The 25,675-nt window shown below is 43.9% G+C and overlaps 1 protein-coding gene across 1 annotated transcript in view; it reads left to right on the plus strand.

Annotated features, from left to right (window-relative positions):
• Positions 1-25,675, plus strand: part of LOC111975929 (fibrillin-2-like) — a 99,311-nt gene that overhangs the window by 21,603 nt on the left and 52,033 nt on the right. Inside the window, 2 exon segments of the mRNA XM_070447526.1 lie at positions 14,572-14,769; positions 22,365-22,490. Coding sequence (XP_070303627.1) covers positions 14,572-14,769; positions 22,365-22,490 — 324 coding nt within the window.

Genomic DNA, 25,675 nt, shown 5'->3' on the forward strand with positions numbered 1-25,675 from the left:
TTTCCCACAGTGCAGAGCTTAACGTCAGTGTATGAACGGAGGCAGAATGCCAGAGACATCCTGCTCCGCAGAAGGCTACACCGCAACCACTGTGGACAGCGTGAGTATCTACCTTACTCCTTGAACACAGCACACTCCACCGGCATATCGTGTGTGTGTGTGTTTCTGTCCAGCTGTATCAGAACCCTAACACACCTCTTCCCCTCTCCTCTCTGTAGCTGTGTGTGAGAATGGTTGCCAGAACGGAGGGCGCTGCATTGGGCCCAACAGATGTGCCTGTGTCTACGGCTTCACTGGCCCGCAGTGCGAGAGAGGTAAGAGCCTTCCCAGTCATCCACTTCACCCCTACTGTAAACCCATAGGTCTTGCTCATAGACGGTTACTTATCAACACAGGACCCTGGTTCATCCATAAACCCTGTGTCTGCTCATAGACGGTTACATTATCAACACAGGACCCTGGTTCATCCCATAAACCCTGTGTCTGCTAATAGACGGTTACATTATCACACAGGACCCTGGTTCATTCCCATAAACCCTGTGTCTGCTAATAGACAGTTACATTATCAACACAGGACACTGGTTCATCCCATAAACCTGTGTCTGCATAGACGGTTACATTATCAACACAGGACCCTGGTTCATCCCATAAACCACTGTGTCTGCTAATAGACAGTTACATTATCAAACACAGGACCCTGGTTCATCATAAACCCTGTGTCTGCTCATAGACGGTTTACATTATCAACACAGGACCCTGGTTCATCCAATAAACCCTGTGTTCTGTCATAGACGGTTACATTATCAACACAGGACACTGGTCATCCCATAAACCCTGTGTCTGCTCATAGACGGTTACATTATCAACACAGGACCCTCGGTTCATCCATAAACCCGTGTCTGCTCATAGACGGTTACATAATCAACACAGGACCCTGGTTCATCCCATAAACCCTGTGTCTGCTCATAGACGTTACATTATCAACAACAGGACCGGTTCATCCCATAAACCCTGTGTCTGCTCATAGACGCGTTACATTATCAACACAGGACCCTGTCATCCCATAAACCCTGTGTCTGCTCTAGCGGTACATTATCAACACAGGACCCTGGTCATCCCATAAACCCTGTGTTGCTCATAGACGTTACATTTACAACACAGGACCTGGGTTCATCCAATAACCTGTGTCTGCTCAATAGACCCGTACATTTCAACACAGGACAATGGTCATCCCATAAACCCTGTGTCTGCTCATAGACGGTTACATATCAACACAGGACCCTGGTTCATCCCATAAACCCTGTAGTCTGCTCATAGACGGTTTACATTATCAACACAGGACCCTGGTTCATCCCATAAACCCTGTGTGTCTGCTAATAGACGGTTACATTATCAACCACAGGACCTGGTTCATTCCCATAAACCCTGGTGTCTGCTAATAGACGGTTACATTATCAACACAGGACCCTGGTCATCCCATACAACCCTGTTCTGCTCATCAGACGTAACATTATCAACACAGGACACTGGTTCATCCCATAAACCCTGTGTCTTGCCTCATAGACGGTTACATTATCAACACAGGACCCTGGTTCATCCCATAAACCCTGTGTCTGCTCATAACGGTCTAACATTATCAACACAGGACCCTGGTTCATCCCATAAACCCTGTGTCTGCTAAATAGACGGTTACATATCAACACAGACCCTGGTCATCCATAAACCCTGTGTCTGCTCATAGAGGTTACATTACAACACAGGACCCTGGTTCATCCCATAAACCCTGTGTCTGCTCATAGACGGTTACATTATCAACACAGGACCCTGGTTCATCCATAACCCTGGTCTGCTCATAGACGGTTACATTATCACACAGGACCCTGGTTCATCCATAACCCTGGATGCTCATAGAGGTACATATCAACAGACCCTAGTTATCCCATAACCCTGTGTCTGCTCATAGCGGTACATATATCAACAAGGACCCTGGTTCATCCCATAAACCCTGTGTCTGTCCAATTAGATCCGTTACATTAGTCAACATCAGGACCTGGTTCATCCCATAAACCCTGTGGCTGCTAATAGACGGTTACATTATCAACACAGGACCCTGGTTCATCCCATAAACCCTGTGTCTGCTCACAGGCTGGATATGTAGAGCTATTCAACGACTTGGAGGATAAATTGAAGTTGACAGAGGAATGTTTCTTGATATTTATTGTTCAAAACCAGTGTTTGAAGTGTATATAGGGATGGGCAACTCCAGTGTAGATCAGTGTTTCCCAACTCCGGTCRTCCAGTACCCRRAACAGCACACATTTTAGTTGTTGCCCTGTCAACAAAAACCTGATTCAACTCAGGTGTGCTTGTCAGGGGCGACAACAAAATATGTGCTGTTGGGGGTACTGGAGGACCGGAGTTGGGATACACCGCTGTAGGACTATAACTGAAACACATTGTTTTTTAACACTGAAGAAGCCGCCTATCGACCTCCATCGGTTCTTTGAGAGTTGATGAAAACCTCTAACAGAAAGACACATTATCACAACAGTGCCTGGGACTCTGACTGAGAGACACAGACTACACCCCGCTTTATCACAACACACCAACCAGTGCTGTGGAAGATAGTGAGCCAGGAACTTTAGAGGCTTTGATCTACTGCAAATATGAACTTCATATCAGTCTAGACAGAGTGTGACCGTAGTGTGACTGCATACAGTAAGTACATACATACAGACACGGTGGGGGTCTGTCTCCCTAGACTTAACCATTGACTGTAATCTGGTTGTCTAGTTTTGTGGATAGTGGACTCCCTTCTGTGAAGGCTAAAGCTAAGATGAATGGTTAGGAAGAGGCAAGAGCCAAGAGGAGGGGCTATGTCTCACTGGGGCTGTATCTCAGTAGGGTCTGGATCAATGACATTTCAATTCAGTCAATTCTGGAAGTGAGCTGCTCCAATTCATGAGTCAAAAGGTCCTCAGAGAAAGGGATCTGCGTTTTTCAATTAATGAATTGGATTTCAGCTCGTCCCCAAAATGTACCGACAGACTTGTCCCATAGTGTTCACAGACCTAGTGTGGCCTCCAGCTAGACCCAACAGCCCAATGACTCGACCCCTTCCCCTCACTACCACTCCTGGCTCCCTTTTCCTGGAAAACACAAACAGGGGGGGGGGGGGGCTTGCAGAAATCTGGCAATAAAAATACGGTTCTCGCTCCACAATACGGTTCTCGCTCCAGGAGTGGAGCGAGGGAAGGAGGGAGGGATGGAGGTAGAGGCAGGGGGTAAAAGTAAAAATGGATTCCCAGCTGTGTACACAGAGCAGGCACGGCAAACATAAACAGTCTTGAGAGAAGGGAGACCACGGACCCATCAGCCCTCCAGCAAACCTCCACCGCTCAAAGTGTGGTGTGTGTGTGTGCGTGTGCGCATGCACTTGCGTGTGTGGCGCTAACCGACTTCCTCACTGTGTCCGTTGAAATATGACCCGCGTCCATCTCTCCGTCAGTTGCCGAAGTCTGGGAGAGGCTGTAAAACTGTCCTCTATAGCCTCCTCAATCATCCACATCTACTAATAAGAGAGGAGGTGTGCTTTAATTCTCAATAAGCCAGGGCTTCCTTAACTCAGTGAGAATTGACATGTCATTATTACCAGAGATTTGTACTAACCTGTCTGTGAAGACGTCCAGCTAGATAAATCTTTGACTTCCAAGGTTGCAAATTAGTGGTTTTTGAAGTGAGGTGTTACGGTAAACCCAAGGGGTGCTTTGACAGTAATTACAGTTACAGTAGGTGTGGGTGTTTTCCTCTCGACCTACTGTCTAATGAGTCACAGGAAGCTGCTGGTCTAATAGGTTTCTCTGTCAGGGGAGGCGCAGAGGAGTGTGGTGTGTGTGTGTGTGTGTGTGTGTGTGTGTGTGTGTGTGTGTGTGTGTGTGTGTGTGTGTGTGTGTGTTGTGGTGTGTGTGTGTGTGTGTGTGTGTGTGTGTGTGGTGTGTGTGTGTGTGTGTGTGTGTGTGTGTGTGTGTGTGTGTGTGGTGTGTGTGTGCTGACAGGCTAGTTAAGCATGAATTACAGTGGAGACTGACAGCCACTCGGGCCTCCTAATCAGCTGAGTTTTCCACCATCCCCAGCCTCCTCAGCCTGCAGCTGTCCATTCTGCAGCCTGGAGCACCAAGCCTCTCATTACGAAGAGCTGTATGAATGCGGGCAATGGGGAGTTGTTCTGCTCACGTGTCCAGTGTATCTCGGCATTAACCAGGCTCAGGTCCAATAGTGACAGTATTATCTTATGGGCCACACAATCAGCCCAGTCCAACCAGCCCAGCCCAAAAAAGTGAGAAACTGGCCATGATGACGTCAGGAATGACGAGGGGATGGAAAGGGGGAAGTGTTGCTATTTCTGTCTTCATCATGTAATCTGGCAAAGGCTCCCCCGTGGAAGGGAGGGTGTGTGTCTCAGGAGAGAAGTGTGTCATTTTTTTCGCTCCATAGAGACCTCATGAATGGGACATGCTGCCAAAGAGAAACCCGTATTCTGTATGAGTAAAGGTCAGTAATTTACTTCCTGCCATGTTATGCCTTTTATGTGGTTTTAATGACATCGCCATGTTATGCCTTTTATGTGGTTTTAATGACATCGCCATGTTATGTTTTGTGTGTCATTGGAAATGTTAAAAAAACACGCTGGCTTTTTGCGTCTGCTTTTCATAGTGGTACTACATTTTGGTATGTCTCCCATAAACAACTCAGAAAAGGACCTCATAAATACATTTGTGAGTGGTCCTAAGAGGAACAGTGAAGGGTAGCCTTTGATCTTGTCTGATGGAAAATCAGTTGAGGTCCGAGAAGCGAGAGTCCTCTCAATGTACCAATGGAAATGTCCAGAAATGTCCTACTAATGTTACGCGATTTAGTACAGTAGTAGATAAGGAAGCTTCTTTAGTAGTATGTCTACTTTTAGCCTGGGTGCCTGAATGTTTCTGCAATCAGTAATGCCACATGCTACAAACCAGACTGTGACAAGATGACTACAGCAGAAATACACTGGAACACAGGCTACCTTAAGTCAATTTGTTCTGAATTAGAGTAGAAACTGTTGTTAGAATGGACTTGAGATGGGAATAAAATGTATCTGTGCAAAGAAAATGAGTGAAATGAGTGAGAACAGACCATAAAACACACTTGTAATGGGTGAGCAAGAACTGTCCTGTGTCTGTACTGTAGCCCTGTGTGTTCACTTGGGTTTCCACAGTCGTGTGTGTTCTGCATAATTATCCACAGTGGTGGTTTCTGCCTCAAAGAATGCTATCTATTAACTTACCAGTCAGGCAACAAAGCTTTCTGGTGCCAAGATTGTTATCCTGCGTTTGAGCTTATCTCCCTCACTTTCCCCTGTGTCTCCCACAATCTCCCACAGTCTCAAAGCAGGGGTTACACAGGGAAGCATTCTAGCGTTTCATCACGTTTGGGTGAGTGTCCTGAGGAAGGGTTCAGCCTCTTAGAGCCATTAAACTGAAGGGAAAGTAGATTTAAGGGCTGTTGATAATGCTGTTGATAACAGAAACAGAAACAGCACAGTTTGTGCCAAAATGAGAATAACACACACACCTAGTGTACATACATTTGAGGAGTGTAGCTAGATACACACATACACACCGATGCACGCAAGCTTACGTGAACACACGCACACAGACACACATGCAGTCAGATGTATGCACAAACATACACACACACGGACATAAAGTTAACGTGTGCGCACACACATACACACACATGCTTGGGATAAGTGGAAAAGCTCCCATCTTGGCTGTGAGATAAAGAGATGACGAGGAGTAGACACGGTCCGTCCTGTTTTGGCGAGTTGTAAATCTCTCAGCTGTATGAGGGCTAAGGGCCTCCAGGTCAGGAAACTAAAGCAGAGTCTATGTTTCCTCCTTCACTCACTGAGGAGCCTGACCTCTTTCCAGACCAGCATGAATGACTGCCTTCCCATGTAATCACAACATGTTTCATTGAGTATAATAATATCTTATCTCAACCCTCCTCCATTTGTAACCGTTAGGGTTGCAAAAGGTCTGAAACTTTCCATYGGAAGTTAAGCCCTGGAATTTGGGGTATTTTGCTTAAATCCATCAAAAAAGTTAACTTATAACAGTGAACCTTTTTTGTGGGATACACATAAGGCAATTCTAGGTCTTGTGGCATATTTTGGTTAAACTATCCCCAATTCAATTGAATTGCAACCCTCTGCATGTGCATTCTTCCATCACATGTACAGCTGATTCTCAAGAACTTTTACACTAATGAGATACTATTGAGCCCACACTACTACACTGTCTGAGCCAAGGACTACATGCTTTCTGGTACGTTTCGATTACAATACTGGGTGGGGTGAATATATTGTATATGACATACATACATTTTTGTTAACTAGTAAATAGTAGCCTACAGTAAAGTGTGTTTAAGTCCTTTCTAACTTGTTAACAATTTCTGCTAGTTAGTTTTTGCTACCATGTAAGATTCAGATTGATTGAGCCTGCAAACTGAGGAGTGTTAATTCACTTGTTTCCAGACATATTTCATTTTAAAACATTTATCTTACAAAGGAGTTGTTTAATTTAACTGCTTAACTATTTATTTGTACATGGAATTGTATTTGTTGTTTTTTACAATTTTTTTCCTAATCTTTATAGGAAAACTGGAACTATCTGATGTGTGGAGACATTTCACTGCAGCTAATGTAGAAGAAAAAGCTGTGTACATTTGCAAATACTCTGCCAAATCATATGTGAAGATTGCAACAAAGGTGCGGAATCATCTGGCCAAGTGCATAAAGTTCCCTCAGCGCTCACAACAAGCAACCTCTGACAAAAGTCCGTATACTTCTATTCGAGATCAAATCAGACACCTTATCGATAGCAACAGCTCATGGTACTCCTTGAATCAGAAGTTGTTTTTGACTCAATGGAGGAACATAGTCAGTGAAATCCTGATGAATGTCTTGCTCGAGCAACTGGTTCACCTCTGATGCTCACAGGCAATGTGTATTGGAAGAGATTTCTGAATGTTCTTTGCCCAGCATACAACCCTCCAACCAGACATGCTTTATCTACTAATTTGCTGGATGCAGAGTTCAACAGAGTTCAAGTGAAGGACAAGTAAATCATAGAGAAAGCAGACTGTATTGCAATCATCTCTGATGGGTGGTTGAATGTTCGTGGGCAAGTAATAATTAACTACATCATCTCCACCCCTCAACCAGTATTCTACAAGACAGACAATGCTGCGAACATGAAGGCTGCTTGGTCTAAAGTGGAGGGGTCCTACCCTCACATCACACCCAATGGCTGTGCTGCTCATGCATTGAATCTGCTCCTCGACATCATGGCACTGAAAACAATGGACACACTCTACAAGAGAGCCAAGGAAATGGTTAGGTATGTGAAGGGTCATCAAGTTATAGCAGCAATCTACCTCACCAAGCAAAGTGAGAAGAATAAGAGCACCACATTGAAGCTGCCCAGCAACACCCGTTGGGTGGTGTTGTCATAATGTTTGACAGTCTCCTGGAGGGGAATGAGTCTCTCCAAGAAATGGCCATATCACAGTCTGCTGACATGGACAGCCCCATCAAGAGGGTCTTCCTGGWTGATGTATTTTGGGAGAGAGTGGTAAAGCAACCTGAAACCTATAGCAATAGCCATTGCACGGATTGAGGGAGACAATGCCATCCTGTCTGATTGTCAGACTCTGCTTGCAGATGTAAGAGAATAAATCTGTACTGCCCTGCCCACTTCACTGTTGCTCCAAGCAAAGGAAACTGCAGTTCTGAAATACATCAAAGCGTGAAGACTTCTGCCTGAAGCCCATACACGCCGCAGCGTACATGTTGGACCCCAAGTATGCTGGCAAGAGCATCCTGTCTGGTGCAGACATCAACAAGGCTTATGGTATCATCACTACCGTGTCTCTCCACTTTGGCCTGGATGAGCGCAAGGTCCTTGGCAGTCTGGCGAAGTACACTTCCAAGCAAGGGCTTTGGGATGGASATGCAATATGGCAYTCGTGCCAACATATCTCATCAGCCACCTGGTGGAAGGGTCTTTGRGGATTTGAGGCTTTTTCCCTTGTTACCTCCATTATCCTCCAAATTCCACCAACATCAGCCGCCTCAGAGCGCAACTGGTCCTTGTTTGGGAACACACACACCAAAGCACGCAACAGGCTGACCAATACAAGGGTTGAAAAATTGGTGGCAATCCGGGAAAATTTGAGGCTTTTTGAGCCTGACAACGAGCCATCCTCAACAAGGTTGGAAAGTGACAGTAAAGATGAGGCCTCAGTCTGATGTTCAAGAGGTGGACATTGAGGAGGTCCAGGGAGAAGACAACCAAAGCTTTAGTTTCTAGACTATCATTTTACAGATGTATGTTGAAAACATTTTTGGGAGATGCGATGGATCATTGGGGATCATTCCATATTCCCTTTCTTTTGTTGTTCTGTGAAATCATCCCATGTGAAGAGTCAACTCATTTAATTAAAGTTAAATTCGTAACAATTTTATTTAAAAAAATTATATTGGAAGGATTTAATCATTAGCATTTATGTCTACTTATGATAAGGTTTATGTTTCTGTCTCCATATGATATGGTAAATATATCCAATGCAAAAAACATCTACATTTAAATGGTATTAATATTATTTTGCATATATTTCCGTTAATTCCCATATATTCCTGTTAATTCCCATATATTCCCGTTAATTTCCACGGAAGGTTTCCACCTCTGAATATTCTGTAAAATGTGCAACTCTAGTCTCTATACATCATCTACGTATCGCTTTGGAATTGGCTGATTTTCTCCCGCTTTCCCTTGGTTTCCACCGACCGTTGACATAAGAAGGCATGTCGGCGTTCCTTCCCTCTTCCCTGTGATCGTGCAGCTTGACGTCGGGAGTGTTTCCCAAACAACTTGGCCGGCTTTCCAGACTGGATTAGCATCCCTTTTCTCACCTGCCAGATTGTCCCATTCCCATCTCCTCTCATCAGAGTCTTTCTCTCAGGCAGGAAAAGGGGAATAGGGAAAGATCACGTTTGACCCCATTACAGATGTTGATCTGATGGGCTGGACAGATCTTATATAGGTGAGAGTCCATAATGTGACCTCATTAACCCAACTGGGATGGGTTACACTTAGCCAGCACATCWTGGCAGATGTTTAGTACTTTGGCCTTGCTTCTAATGTAACAGATATGCAATGCATTCCTATGAGGAGGCTGTCTTAACTTATTAGGTAGCCTTTGCTGAGTTTTGAAAGGCCAAGAATTTGATTTCTAGTGCTGTGCTTCGTCGTTGGGAGCATGTGGAGGAAACTGAAAATACCTGGAAAGGAGACAGATGGTGGTGAAAGGCAGGATACAGGAGAGGAGGGAGGGATCCGGCGAATAGTTTGGATCTATAGAGCAATTTTAACTGTAATTAGACCAAATTGCTTCCGAATGTTGTCGACTTCGGCCCAGCCWGTACCTCAGTTCCTTATACCCCATTCCCATTTCTAACTCTTCTGGCGCTGGATTGTTCATGTTCCCTGGTCATGGTCAACATACACACACACACTGCTTTGCCTGTCTGTCTGGTTCTGAGTCAGTCGGGTCTTGTGGCGCTGAGACATAGACACCCTGGCAAGGCGATTGTTATTGAGTCCATTAAAAGAGTGAGCGCTCGGAGCGCTCCAGTCTTTTGTTTGGCCTAGCTTGGCGGCCGACCTACGGTGTGTTTTCCTTCAGTCGTATGCACACATAGACAGGGCTCTGCTGAACTTGGCTAGAGCCTCAAGCAGTCGTCTAGCGCTGCTTCTGAAAGGTTTGGCCATGGGAGCGCCCAGACGCCTCCTCACTTTGAGGGTCTCACTGCTGATCAAAGGAATGGCAGCTCAATCGCCAGCTCTCTTCTCTCTTTTTCTTTCTCTTTCTTTCTTTAAATGGCTCCCTTCCATGTCATCTCATACCTTTTGCATGAACAACTTCCCTATAGCGCTCCATAAAGGTCCTGTTCATGCTCCTCGCTCACTTCCACAACTTAGTTTTACTGAAATTGTTCCGATGTATGATTAAATCAAAACCAGATGAAAGCATGATGGACATAAAGCATTGGACCTTATGAGTCCAACATTAGTGTGAGTATTATAGTATTATGATTTACATTAGTTTTTAATGCAGAGTTGACTGGTAGAAGAGCAGGATGTATGGAGGGTTTAGTTTGTTAGTTAGTGGGGGGTTGTGGATGTGGCCCAGAGTGATTCAGAGTTCCAGATGGACACATCTGGACCAGAGGTTGTTCCTTCCTGGTCCCGACCAGGCCAGATTAATCAAGCCCAGATGTGCGTGACTGTTATCGCCACAGTYGGTCTCTGCCGCTCGGATGGGGACTCGCATTCCCGGCCTCAAATTGTCCAGGCCAGATTGTCAGGTCATGGGTATGAGTGAGAGGGGACAGTAAGAGCCTGCTGGTATCTGTCTCAATCCCTCTTTCTCGTTCTCTCTCTCTTTCTCTCTRTCTGCTGGGTTTGACCTACTTCCCCTCTGTCTATGTCGCGTTCACTCGTTCTCTGTCTGGCTGTGATTTAATTTTCATTTAACTGCACCAGGAAGTAATAAGAGCAGCGCTACCACAACAAAGCTGACTCATCTATCTGTACATCTCCTTTAGAACTCAAGAGGGTCAACTTAAACCACTTCTCCAGGGTTTATGTTACATTCCTCTCAGACCATGTATTTTATTTTAATTCCGACCCTCCATCTACAGTACCTCTAATGAATGCTGTATTAACTTTGGCACCACTACTGTAGTTAATAAGGCCTTTCCATCATTAGGCCTGTTTGAGTTTTATTATGTGCGATTGAATGGACATCATATTGCTCAAATGGTTTCAGCATGAGGTCATTGTGTTTGACTCGTGAAGTGTGGTTAACAAAATTATGTTGCCTGGTTGTTCCTGGTGAGCAGCGCAGCAAGGTGGCCATTGAAGTACGAGGACATTGTATTCTCCTCATTACTTTGTTTCCACACAAAGTGACACACTCTATATTTTTTTAGTTCATATTTTCAGTAGTTTTTTAGGGGGCAGATTTAATATTGCAGATAGATTGTGGCTTCTATCAATGTAATTGTCTGCATCATTTCCAATCCTCCATAAACAGTACTGTGCAAAAGTTTTAGGCAGGTGTGAATAAATGCTGTAAAGTAAGAATGCTTTCAAAAATAGACATGCTAATAGATTATATTTATCAATTAACTAAATGCAAAGTGAGTGAACAGAAGAAAAATCTAAATCAAATCAATATTTGGTGTGACCACCCTTTGCCTTCAAAACAGCATAAATTCTTGTAGATACACTTGCACACAGTTTTTGAAGGAACTCGGCAGGTAGGTTTGCCCAAACATCTTGGATAACTAACCACAGTTCTTCTGTGGATTTAGGAAACCTCGGGTGCTTCTCTCTCTTCATGTAATCCCAGACAGACTCGATGATGTTGAGATCAGGGCTCTGTGGGGGCCATACCATCACTTCCAGGACACCGTGTTCTTCTTTACGCTGAAGATAGTTCTTAATGACTTTCGCTGTATGTTTGGGGTTGTTGTCTTGCTGCAGAATACATTTGGGGCCAATCGGATGCCTCCCTGATGGTATTGCATGATGGATAAGTATCTGCCTGTACTTCTCAGCATTGAGGAGACCATTCATTCTGACCAAATCCCCAACTCCATTTGCAGAAATGCAGCCCCAAACTTGCAAGGAACCTCCACCATGCATAGTTTAATCGCTTGGCCTTGTTTCCACGTCGGAGGTATGGCCTTTTGGCCACAAGTCTTCCATGAAGGCCACTTCTGACCAGACTTCTCCGGACAGTAGATGGGTGTAGCAGAGTCTCAKTGTTTTCTGCCAATTCTGAGCTGATGGCACTGCTGGACATCTTCCAATTGCGAAGGGAAGTAAGCATCATGTGTCTTTCATCTGCTGCAGTAAGTTTCCTTGGCCGACCACTACGTCTACGGTCCTCAACGTTGCCCGTTTCTTTGTGCTTCTTCAAAGGAGCTTGGACAGCACATCTGGAAACCCTGTCTGCCTTGAAATTTCTGCCTGGGAGAGACCTTGCTGATGCAGTATAGAAATGTCATCTGGTCTGATGAAACAAAATAGAACTGTTTGGCCATAATGACCATCTTTATGTTTGGAGGAAAAAAGGGGAGGCTTGCAAGCCGAAGAACACCATCCCAACCGTGAAGCATGGGAGTGGCAGCATCTTGTTGTGGGAGTGCTTTGCTGCATGAGGGACTGGTGCACCTCACAAAATAGATGGCATCATGAGGAAGGGAAATTATGTGGATATATTGAAGCAACATCTCAAGACATCAGTCAGGAAGTTAAAGCTTGGTCGCAATTGGGTCTTCCAACTGGACAATGACCCCAAGCATATTTCCCCAACCAAATGTTCTATTTTGTTAGTTTTTTGCATTGTTTGTAACTCATTTTGTAATATTGCTGCTACCGTCTCTTATGACCGAAAAGAGCTTCTGGACATCAGAACAGCGATCACTCACCTCGAACTGGACAAATATATATTTTTTTTGAGTCTGACGCAAAGGATATACTGCTTTGTTGAGACAAGGCCCAAATCCCTGTCATCCTCGTYAAGAAAAGGGATAAAAGGGGCGGGGTGCCGACGAGTTGGTAAACCACCACTACCCTCCGTATTATTGGCCAATGTGCAATCATTGGAAAACAAACTGGACAATCTACGATTAAGACTATCCTACCAACGGGACATTAAAAACTGTAATATCTTATCGTTCACYAGATGTGGCTAAACGACGACGCAGATAATATGGAGCTGGCTGGCTTCTCCGTGCATCGGCAGGACAGAGCAGCTACATCTGGTAAGACAAGGGGCTGGGCTGTGTGTCTATTTATCAGTAACTGCTGGTGCGCGATGTCTAATCTTAAAGAAGTCTCGAGATCCTGGACTTCCTGACGGGCCGTCCCCAGGTGGTAAGGGTAGGCAACAACACGTCTGTCACGCTGATCCTCAACACTGGCGCCCCTCAGGGGTGTGTGCTTAGTCCCCTCCTGTACTCCCTGTTCACCCATGACTGCTTGGCCAAGCACAACTCCAACACCATCATTACGTTTGCTAATGACACAACAGTGGTAGGCCTGATCACCGACAACGATGAGACAGCCTATYGGGAGGAGGTCAGAGACCTGGCAGTGTGGTGCCAGGACAACAGCCTCTCCCTCTATGTAACATCGACGGGGCTGAAGTGGAGCGGGTCGAGAGTTTCAAGTTCCTTGGTGCCAACATCACCAACGAACTATCATGGTCCAAACACACCAAGACAGTTGTGAAGAGGGCACGACAACACCTTTCCCCCTCAGGAGACTGAAAAGATTTGGCATAGGTTCTCAGATCCTCAAAAAGTTCTACAGCTTTACCATCGAGAGCATCCTGACCGGTTGCATCACCGCCTGGTATYGCAACTGCTCGGCCTTTGACCACAAGGCACTACAGAGGGAAGTGCGTACGGTCCAGTGCATCACTGGGGCAAAGCTTCCTGACATCCAGGACCTATATACTAGGCAGTGTCAGAGGAAGGCCCAAAAACACCTAAACAGCTTCTACCCCCAAGCCATAAGACTGTTTTTACACTACTGCTACTTGCAGTTTATTATCTATGCATAGTCYTTTTACAAATTACCTTGACTAATGGGTACCCCAGCACATTGACTCGGTACCGGTACCCCATGTATATTGCTCATTATTGTTATGTCATTTTCTTGTGTTACTTTTTTATTTGATTGGATTTTTCAATTTTATTTGATTTAGTAAATCTTTTCTTGACTTTATTTCTTGAACTGCATTGTTTGTTAAGGGCTTGTAAGTAAGCATTTCACGGTAAGGTATTTGGCACATGTGACAAATACAATTTGATTTGATTTGATTTCTATTCACTATAATGGTGGTATTCTGTTTTCTGCTAACAATGCCTGCAGTACGGCGGTCGGCCTTGAACTGCCGCGGCTTCACTGAGAGGGGGCAGTTGTTCTCCCCTGGTKTGGACCAAGAATATTTGTCATGAGAASATCGTTATTGATGGGAACCAGTACTAAATGGGTTTCCCCATTATATAGTTATCCCATTACACCAGTGAATAGGGGAACCCACTGTTCAGCACATTTCCAGATAAATGTCTCTAACCAGGAATGTGCAGCAGCATTTAGTCCAATGGGTTAAAGACTTGGGAGGTCTGTCATACAGTGTGCATGACATATTGCAGCATTTAAAGCCAACTAAATTGTGTTCTTCTGGGGTATATTTATATTTATTTTAATAACACTTCAAATTCAATGAAATGTAGCTAGCAGAAGTGTGAAATAGTCTTGGCTTTAGATGTATTTTTCCACACTACCTTTCAGTTATACAGAACATTCAGAGGGGGATTTTAAGGAAGTGGGATAAATAAATGGCTGCCAAAATGGCTGACTCTTGTTCTCTCTCCTTCTTCCCCTCCAGACTACCGGACCGGGCCCTGCTTCACGCAGGTCAACAACCAGATGTGCCAGGGCCAGCTGAGTGGCATCGTGTGCACCAAGACATTGTGCTGTGCCACCATCGGACGGGCATGGGGACACCCCTGTGAGATGTGCCCCGCCCAGCCTCACCCCTGTCGCCGAGGCTTCATCCCCAACATCCGCAGTGGCGCGTGCCAGGGTAAGACATACACACACACACACACACACACACATGTTTACACTCACATATAAACACACCTGTATGATCTTCAGTCTAATAAACTCTACAAGTGAGTCACACACACACACACCATCCTCATCACGAACACTGTAACCAACTTAATTCACTTAATTTACTAGTAACTTAATCTGTCACCATCAGCAACATCTTCAATAAAATCATGTTTAATGTAAACGTCAATGTAACAGTCACCTTCCTTATCTCTGATACTGTCACCAAACTCCTGCAGCCTGCAACCACCACCCACACAGAGAAACCAAAACACACACACACAGAGCAGAGCAGAGATACACATCAAAGCCCAAGAGAAAGAGAGGGAGAGTACGAGAGAGAAAGAGTTCTAATTTCACTGCCTCATGAACTGAGTTTCACCTTGCTTCATCAACATTGCAGCAGCAGTCCCAGACCAGTGTCTGTGTAAATACAGGCTGTCCTGTCTCTGTCTCTGTCTCTGTCTCTGTCTCTGTCTCTGTCTCTGTCTCTGTGTCTCTGTCTCTGTCTCTGTGTCTGTGTCTGTGTCTGTGTCTGGCTGGCTGGCTGGCTGGCCCCTCCCATCCTCCACACGAGGCTCCCTAATGACCAACCAGACTAAGCAGTGAGGCTGGATCAATAGATGACACACATGTAAATGTTGTGTCCCCTCTTAGGTAAACGCAGCATCTCACCCCTCTGCAATGTTCAAACGGCCCTCCATGGACTGGAGCCTCTTCCTCTCTGTGGATATTAAAATGAGAGATGTCTAGCCAACACCCTTGTGTTGAGATAATGTGTTGCCTTTTTTAAATGTTTWTCACTAAGTCTCACAGGGGGGCACTTACCTCATTCACATTAATGTGCAGGACTAGGAGCCACCTGGGTGAAACAGGATACTCCCCTTTATTGTCAGAAAGCAGGTGCACATGGCCTCTAAAGTTCCTGTTGAGTGTTGACACATTCTCAGTAAGGTGCGGTGAAAGCCAAATTGAATATGAAAGCTTTTTGCACTCAGTCTAATYAAAAATAGCTGGAAAGAACTGAACAACTGAAGAAATACGACTCTAAGACAGCATTAAACATTCACTCCTCACTCTGCACATTGGAATTACCAATGTGACTGACTGAGTGCCTTAAAGGGGCAATCTGTGACTTCTTTTTCTGCTGTGGCCACAGGACAAAAAGCAAGGAAATTGATGCTCAAACAAAATCAACTACATATTGTGAATTTGAGACTCACATTTAAAAACCAAAGTGCTTTATTATCCAAAGCTGCATCAATATAATACACTGTCTTACATTCAACTCTAAGTCAACCCATTCATCAAGTCAAATCAAAATAAAAGGTATTTGTCACATGCTTTGTAAACAACAGGTGTAGACACACAGTGAAATGCTTACTTACGGGTTACGAGTTGAAGATAAAGATAAAAAATAGAAATAGTGACACGGGGAATGAATACACAGTGAATAAGGAATAACAATAACGAGTAAAAATAACATGGCTATATATAGGGAGTACCAGTATCTAGTCGATGTGCAGGGGTAATTGAGATAGCTATGTACATATATGTAGGGTTAAAGCTGTTAAAGTGACTAGGCAACAGGATAGGTAATAGACAGTAGCAGCAGCGTATGTGGTGAGTGTAAATGTGTGTGTGTGTGTGGGGAGGGAGGGTGGGGTATATGAAAAGTCACATTCTTTCACAGAGCCTCTATCAATCTGCCTCTATATATACAGTACCAATCAAACGTTTGGACACACCTACTCATTCAAGGGTTTTTCTTTATTTTTACTATTTTCTACATTGTAGAATAATAGGGAAGACATCAAAACTATGAAATAACACATATGGATTCATGTTGTAACCAAAAAAGTGTTAAACAAATCAAATATATTATAGATTTAGATTCTTCAAAGTAGCCACCCTTTGCATTGATGACAGCTTTGTACTCTCAACCAGCTTCATGAGTTAGTCACCTGGAATGCATGTCAATTAACAGGTGTTAATTTGTGGAATTTCTTTCCTTCTTAATGTGTTTCAGCCAATCAGTTGTGTTGTGACAAGGTAGGAGGGGTATACAGAAGATAGCCCTATTTGCTTAAAGACCAAGTCCATATTATGGCAAGAATAGCTCAAATAAGCAAAGAGAAACAACAGTCCATCCTTACTTTAAGACATGAAGGTCAGTCAATCCGGAAAATGTCTAGAACCTTGAAAGTTTCTTCAAGTATAGTCGCAAAAACCATCAAGTGCTATGATGAAACTGGCTCTCAAGAGGACCGCCACAGGAAAGGAAGACCCAGAGTTACTATAAGGGCACAAAGCGAGACCCAAAAGCAGACACAGGAGGCAGGTGGTTGAGCTCCGATATTTATTATAAAAAAAGGGGTAGGCAAAAGGCAGGTCGGGGACAGGCGAGAGTTCAAAAACCAGGTCAGAGTCCAAACAGTACAAGGGGATAGGCAGGCTCGAGGTCAGAACAGGCAGAGTGGTCAGGCAGGCGGATTCGACGTCGGGACAGGAAAGGGTCAAAACCAGGAGGGCTAGGAAAAACAGAGACTGGGAAAAATAGGACCTAGGCGAAACGCTAGTTGACTTGGCAAAACCAGACGAACTGGCACAGAGAGACAGAAAACACAGGGATAAATACACCGGACTAATGGAAACAGGTGACACCTGGAGGTGGGTGGAGACAATCACAAAGACCGGTGAAACAGATCAGGGCGTGACAGTTACCTCTGCTGCAGAGGATAAGTTAATTAGAGTTAACTGCACCTCAGATTGCATCCCAAATAAATGCTTCACAGAGTTCAAGTAACAGACACATCTCAACATCAACTGTTCAAAGGAGACTGCGTGAATCAGGCCTTCATGGTCGAATTGCTGCAAAGAAACCACTACTAAAGGACACCAATAAGAAGAAGAGACTTGGAGCAATGGACAACACGAGCAATGGACATTAGACTGGTGGAAATCTGTCCAAACTTGAGATTTTTGGCTTCAGCTGCAGTGTCTTTGTGAGACGCAGAGTAGGTGAACGGATGATCTCCGCATTTGTGGTTCCCACCATGAAGCATGGAGGAGGAAGTGTGATGGTGTGGGGGTGCGTTGCTGGTGACTGTCGGTGATTCATTTAGAATTCAAGTCACACATAACCAGCATGGTGCAACGATATGCCATCCCATCTGGTTTGCACTTAGTGGTACTATAATTWGTTTTTCAACAGGACAATGACCCAAAACACACCTCCAGGCTGTGTAAAGGCTATTTGACCAAGAAGGAGAGTGATGGAGTGCTGCATCAGATGACCTGGCCTCCACAATCACCTGACCTCAACCCAATTCAGATGGTTTGGGATGAGTTGGAAAAGGAAAAGCAGCCAACAAGTGCTCAGCATATGTGGGAACTCCTTCAAGACTGTTGGAAAAGCATTCTTCATGAAGCTGGTTGAGAGAATGCCAAGCGTGTGCAAAGCTGTCATCAAGGCAAAGGGTGGCTACTTTGAAGAATCTAAAATATATTTTGATTTGTTTAACACTTTTTTGGCTACTACTTGATTCCATATGTGTTATTTCATCGTTTTGATGCCTTCACTATTATTCTACAATGTAGAAAATAGTACAAATAAGGAAAACCCTTTAATGAGTACATGTGTCCAAACTTTTGACTGGTCGCCAAAAAGCCCCTGAGCAAAGTCCTGTTGGAGCCAGTTCAAAGCACACATGCACATGAATCCCAATGTAAGGATAGCATTCCAGGCGTCATGGATTTGGATGGTCCTCAACACGTGAGCACATTTTCAGGCTTTGTTAAAAGGGAACAGAGGTGAAATATATTTGCATGATTAGAAACAGGCTGGGTGTGTGTGTGAGAGAGAGAGAGGGCGGTATTAATCTTGGCTGCTTGGCTGGGTACTGGCAAGGCGTGCCAACTTCCCTCTCACAGAGCTGGGTGATCAGGTGTGTGTGTCTGGACGTCTGTGTGTTTCTTTGGGAAGATCTCAATTAGAGGTCGACCGATTAATCGGAATGGCCGATTAATTAGGGCCGATTTCAAGTTTTCATAACAATCGGAAATTGGTATTTTTGGACACCGATTTGGCCGTTTTCTTTATATATATATTTTTTTACACCTTTATTTAACTAGGCAAGTCAGTTAAGAACACATTCTAATTTTCAATGACAGCCTAGGAACAGTGGGATAATTGCCTTGTTTAGGCGCAGAACGACAGATTTTTACCTTGTCAGCTCYGGGATTCAATCTTGCAACCGTACAGTTAACTAGTCCAACGCTCTAACCACCTGCCTTACATTGCACTCCACGAGGAGCCTGCCTGTTACGCAAATGCAGTAAGAAGCCAAGGTAAGTTGCTAGCTAGCATTAAACTTATCTTATAAAAAACAATCAATCAATCATAATCACTAGTTAACTACACATGGTTGATGACATTACTAGTTTATCTAGCGTGTCCTGCGTTGCATATAATCGATGCAGTGCGCATTCGCGAAAAAGGACTGTCGTTGCTCCAACGTGTACCTAACCATAAACATCCATGCCTTTCTTAAAATCAATACACAAGTATATATTTTTAAAGCTGCATATTTAGTTAATATTGCCTGCTAACATGAATTTCTTTTAACTAGGGAAATTGTGTCACTTCTCTTGCAACAGAGTCAGGGTATATGCAGCAGTTTGGGCCCCTGGCTCGTTGCGAACTGTGTGAAGACTATTTCTTCCTAACAAAGACAGCCAACTTCGCCAAACGGGGGATGATTTAACAAAAGCGCATTTGCGAAAAAAAGCACAATCGTWGCACGACTGTACCTAACCATAAACATCGATGCCTTTCTTAAAATCAATACACAGAAGTATATATTTTTAAACCTGCATATTTAGCTAAAAGAAATCCAGGTTAGCAGGCAATATTAACCAGGTGAAATTGTGTCACTTCTCTTGCGTTCATTGCACGCAGAGTCAGGGTATATGCAACAGTTTGGGCCGCCTGGCTCGTTGCGAACTAATTTGCCAGAATTTTACATAATTATGACATAGCATTGAAGGTTATGCAATGTAACAGGAATATTTAGACTTATGGATGCCACCCGTTAGATAAAATACGGAACYGTTCCGTATTTCACTGAAAGAATAAAGGTTTTGTTTTCGAAATGATAGTTTCCGTATTCGACCATATTAATGACCAAAGGCTCGTATTTCTGTGTGTTATTATGTTATAATTAAGTCTATGATTTGATATTTGATAGAGCAGTCTGACTGAGCGGTGGTAGGCAGCAGCAGGCTCGTACGCATTCATTCAAACAGCACTTTCGTGCATTTTGCCAGCAGCTCTTCACAATGTTTCAAGCATTGAGCTGTTTATGACTTCAAGCCTATCAACTCCCGAGATTAGGCTGGTGTAACCGATGTGAAATGGTTAGCTAGTTAGCGGGGTGCGCGCTAATAGCATTTCAATCGATGACGTCACTCGCTCTGAGACTTGGAGTAGTTGTTCCCCTTGCTCTGCAAGGGCCGCGGCTTTTGTGGAGCAATGGGTAACGATGCTTCGAGGGTGGCTGTTGTTGATGTGTTCCTGGTTCGAGCCCAGGTAGGGGCGAGGAGAGGGACGGAAGCTATACTGTTACACTGGCAATACTAAAGTGCCTATAAGAACATCCAATAGTCAAAGGTATATGAAATACAAATGGTATAGAGAGAAATAGTTCTATAATTCCTATAATAACTACAACCTAAAACTTCTTACCTGGGAATATTGAAGTCTCATGTTAAAAGGAACCACCAGCTTTCATATGTTCTCAGCAAGGAACTTAAACGTTAGCTTTTTTACATGGCACATATTACACTTTTACTGTCTCCAATACTTTGTTTTTGCATTATTTAAACCAAATTGAACATGTTTCATTATTTATTTCAGGTTAAATTGATTTTATTGATGTATTATATTAGTTAAAATATGTGTTCATTCAGTATTGTTGTAATTGTCATTATTACAAATAAAATAAAAAAATTGGCCGATTAATCGGTATCGGCTTTTTTGGTCCTCCAATAACCGGTATCGGTATCGGCGTTGAAAAATCATAATCGGTCGACCTCTAATCTCAATTGCATACTCATCACGTCCTTTCTCCTCGTCTCTTTCTCTTAACCCATTGGAGGAAAAGGTCATAGGGGAGGGAACTCTGTCTATTTCATCCAATGGGTTTTGAGAATGAGATGAGGATGCGAGGAGTATGCAATTGAGATTCTACACTTGACTATGTTTTCATACCATCCAGACAAATACCAGTCTCAGCACACATTCACACGCTCGGACCAGACGAACCCCCTCTAGGCACGCTAACGATCTGTGGGATCTGAGTCAATGTGTTTCCACTGAAGCTGACGAAACACCAACACCTCTCTCTTGCCAGCATGGCCAGACTGTGAGCTAATGAAGTGTAAATGTGTGAAGAGGGGAAGAGCAAAGATTATGGATATACTAACAAGATACATGTCTCTCTGCCCTAACAATGGCTGTCGTTGTGCACAAAGAGGCACAGCAGGCTGTCAACCTCCCGCCTATCCTTTCTTTGATTGGTGAATACATCTAATTATTTTAATACTTTTTTTGAATATTTGATGGGGGTTGTTGAAGTCAACCGCCTGTACTCAATGGAGAGATGCTACGCTACTAGCCTCATGCAATGAATATGCATAGCCATCTCCTATATGAAGTGTTTTTTCTCAAAGTTGCGGGAATGTCGTTTGTCCTACTTATATCAGCATTGCGCAACTTCGATTCAATCAAATAAATATACCTCACATAGAAAATAAGCCATACATTTTTGTTGTTGACCAAATTTGACACTCATTGACCTCCACACAACAAGTCCAAGTCACCTGGTGGAGGGAGACAGATTTTCCGCCGAGTTGGCCTCTCTCTTTACCTCTTACTCTCTGGGAAGAGGGAGGAAGATGAGGTGATAAACGACTCCTCCCTCTCTTTAACGACTCTAAAGAAGACATGTCATGCTTCCTGGTTACTGTGTTCACTGTCCAATCAGAGCCCCACGCCCACAGCTCCATCCTAGTTACTCATGGCATGATGGGGAAATATACATGAACCCACTCACTCCTCAAACAAGTGCTGCAGTCTGGAGTCATCTTGGTTCCTAGGTGGCAGTGCCAAGATATCCTCTGTTCTTTCCTGCTTCGCCCCTTTCAACAGGTTTTAATACGGGACTGAAAGCGCAGGATTTTTAAAATATTTTAGCCATACGTCTTCTCATGATTGATTATTGTACTGTAATGTAATGTATGCGCCCAGCCTACTTCACTTTAAAGGCTAAGGTGCTGTAAATCCAGTGTAAAATACAAATTCATTCACACACATTTATAGACTCCATCTGATTCAAGGTTAGTGGGCAGCAAAGCTTTGGGAGATTCTTAGCTCATTAAGAGTAAACAGAGTATTTAAAATGCATCTCTTAAAGCAACGCCTGTTAAGTGCTGCTTATTTGTGCTGATGGTCTACATTCTCTCTCTCTCTCTCCCTCCTTTCGCCCTCTTTTTCCCCTGTAGATGTGGATGAGTGTCAGGCCATCCCGGGGCTGTGTGCAGGAGGTAATTGCATCAACACAGTGGGCTCCTATGAGTGTAAATGTCCTGCGGGCCACCGCCAGAGTGACACCAGCCACAAGTGTGAAGGTGAGTCACACACACAGTCCACAGACCCTCTGTGGTGATATTACATTATGCACCTTTTATAACAAATAGGAATGTATAACAATGAGTTTGTGTAATGGAAAACATATTGGCAGTGAATTAAGGTAGGCTTAGCTAAGTTAACTCAATGCCTCAGTTAAGAATTTGATTTTGAATTGCGAGCGTAGATCCATTGTTTAGTTTTTTTTGCCAGGGTTTTGTTAGCAGTTTTTTTTTAGTACTGTGGCTATTGGCTTCTGTGGTTATCAAGTCTCTGGTATGGAAACGTACACACGCATAAGGAAGGAAGAAAGGGTGCATGTGAAGAGGATTTGAACGGCGCCTGGGTGTCCAGTGACAGCTATAGAGCGAGAGAGAGCTCAGCTGTTAGACATCAGTAGACCCTGAGGGTTAATGAAGGGTTGGAAACACTCATATACCCGGAGGAGCCTCTAATTAGCTGGTCATGTGATGAGGGAAGGATTCACACACACATACACACTCTCTCTCTCTCAGACACAGAGACKTGCATGCTTTCATGCACTCACACAGACACACACACAGACACTGCTGTCCTATCACAGTCCCACTGAAATTGGATTGTGCTGCAGCAGCCCTATGGTGCTAGAGGCCTGTTGGTTGGACTAGCAGGAGAGGTGTCCTGTGCCCTGTAGTCTTTGAAGCCTGGTGGGATGAGAGGCAGCGTATGGGGGTGGAGGTCCTCGYAGGTTAACTAATTACAGAACAATTGGAGACAGTAGTGGATCAGCCCCAGGCCTGAGGCTCCATCGCTGGGCTTCGTTTGGGCCAAGGTGAGGMCTGGATGGTGGATGCATTTAGGTAACATTGTTTTAGAGCTTAATTGGGGCAGAGTCCGTCTTTAGTCTCAAAACATCAAGTATTTAATTAAAGGGTAAAGAATACAAAGTTGAACCATCCATAACTATAAATACCCAGATACCTCAAATAGCCCAGCTCTGAGATTGAGAGATTCAAGCCCCATTTTGTTCACTTATGACATCACAGACCACCATCAGTATTCCAAAGGAAAATGGGTTTCAAAATGCCCTCCAAGTTTATGCACAAACATGGCATCATATTCTAGTGGAGCCAGCCTTGGAGCTGTTAACATGTCTGGGAGGTAGCTCTTCTTTGCCAAAGCAACCTACCTGATTTCATAGCTCCTTTCGCTCCAGTCGTGTTTTGCAATCGTTCTTTTTTCTCTCCTTTTTTTGCCCCCCATTTTCCTTCCATAAATACAGTCTACTGGCACAGGGCCAGCTGTTAGCGCTAGCACAAAGAAACACTTACAGAGCAGAGATGACTTCAGCGTTATATACACGGACCTCCCCATAGCGTCTGACACTTGTAGACCCACACTCACTATACACACTACACATACTATACATACAGACACACTCTTACACACACACACAGACGCACGCGCACACACACACACACACCTGTACTATACAGAGATACACACATACTGACACACTCAATCTATTTAGACATACACACACACACATACTATACATACAGACACACTCTTACACACACACAGACGCACGCGCACACACACACACACACCTGTACTATACAGAGATACACACATACTGACACACTCAACCTATTTAGACATACACACACATACTATACACACACACACACACACATACACACTCACTCATACATATACACAATGCATACATACTTTCTCTCACACACAAACACAGTCTCACAACACACACTTTGATGATTGAACAGTGGTCATTTATCCAGGTGGCAGATATTTCCCTAAACACACACAGCGCTCCATGTCTGAGCTGTGTAAAGTCTGGTCCTATTCAGGGGGAATGCTGACACCACGTTTATTTTGCTGCTCTTTTATGACTTGAGGAGAACCTTTCACCAAAGCAGTCTGACAATAGTCAGCAGGGGACCCAGTGCCTCTTAACTTCCCACTGTGTGCGTCATTACAAAACACGCAAACACTGCCCCATAGACAGCATTAATGCTTACCCACTGCCAACACACACCACACACACCACTAATGCATACCGACCGACTGCACACACACATTTAGGGGCCCGCCTCTCACACGCCACGCTATACACACACGCATACTGTAATTTGACCAAAAGGGTAATTATATATGTGTATAAATAAGCGTAACACAGCATATAAACCCAATGCCTTCTGGAGCCTCACTTCACTCTCACCATCATAGCAGTGAGAGGCCTTTTCATGTGTAGGGTTATATACTGTAATACACCACACTGTAGACTGGACCCTGCCAAGTACTGGCTCTGTCTCTCTCACTCACACACACACACACACACACACACACACACACACACACACACACACACACACACACACACACACACACACTAGCTATATACTGCTGACTCCCAGGTCTAGTGTACAGATGTAGGATCTTAATTTGTCCTGTACAGCAGGAAATGCAAACTTGTAGTGTATTTGAGTTTTTAAAAGTATTTGAAAGTTTGTAATTTCCACTTTGAAATTTCACACTTGATTTGTCCTAACTAAAAACAATCAACCCCTACAAAAATGTACATTAATTATAATACGCATAATAATTCCCATTTCCTGTTGCTGTAGCAAACTGGCTCAAATGAAGATCCTACATCTGTAGTCAATCAAATTTCAATCACATTTATTTATAAAGCCCTTTTTACATCAACAGATGATCAGAAAGTGCTTATAAGAGCAAGTAATGAAGGGCGGCAAGGAAAAACTCTAGAAAGGCAGGAACCAAGGAAGGAACCAAGGACGAAACCTAGATAGGAACCAGGCTCTGGGTGGCCAATCCTCTTCTGACAGTTCCCGGTAGAGATTATAAGAGTACATGGCCAGTAGCCCTTTCCTGCAGTCAAATTATCTAGTGGCCTTATGTAATGTTATTAATATTRTAGCTGCCGAAAATCCGGTGTTTCTGTGTCAAACTGTTTTGTTATATTTCAGTCTTCTGTGATTTATATGAAGTCTAATATTGGGATGCGAACTCAAATGTTATACTATATCTGACATGGTACAGGTGTCTTCTTTTTTTCAAGCCCATAACCATGTGTGTGAGGTGTATACTTTTGTTTCAAAGCAGATTTGTTTAAGACTACCAAGAAACACTTTGTGTGACCCTGATTTAGCCCACTGCACTAAAA

This window comes from Salvelinus sp. IW2-2015, linkage group LG16 (assembly GCF_002910315.2).
Source record: "Salvelinus sp. IW2-2015 linkage group LG16, ASM291031v2, whole genome shotgun sequence".
Classification (NCBI taxonomy): Eukaryota; Metazoa; Chordata; class Actinopteri; order Salmoniformes; family Salmonidae; genus Salvelinus; species Salvelinus sp. IW2-2015.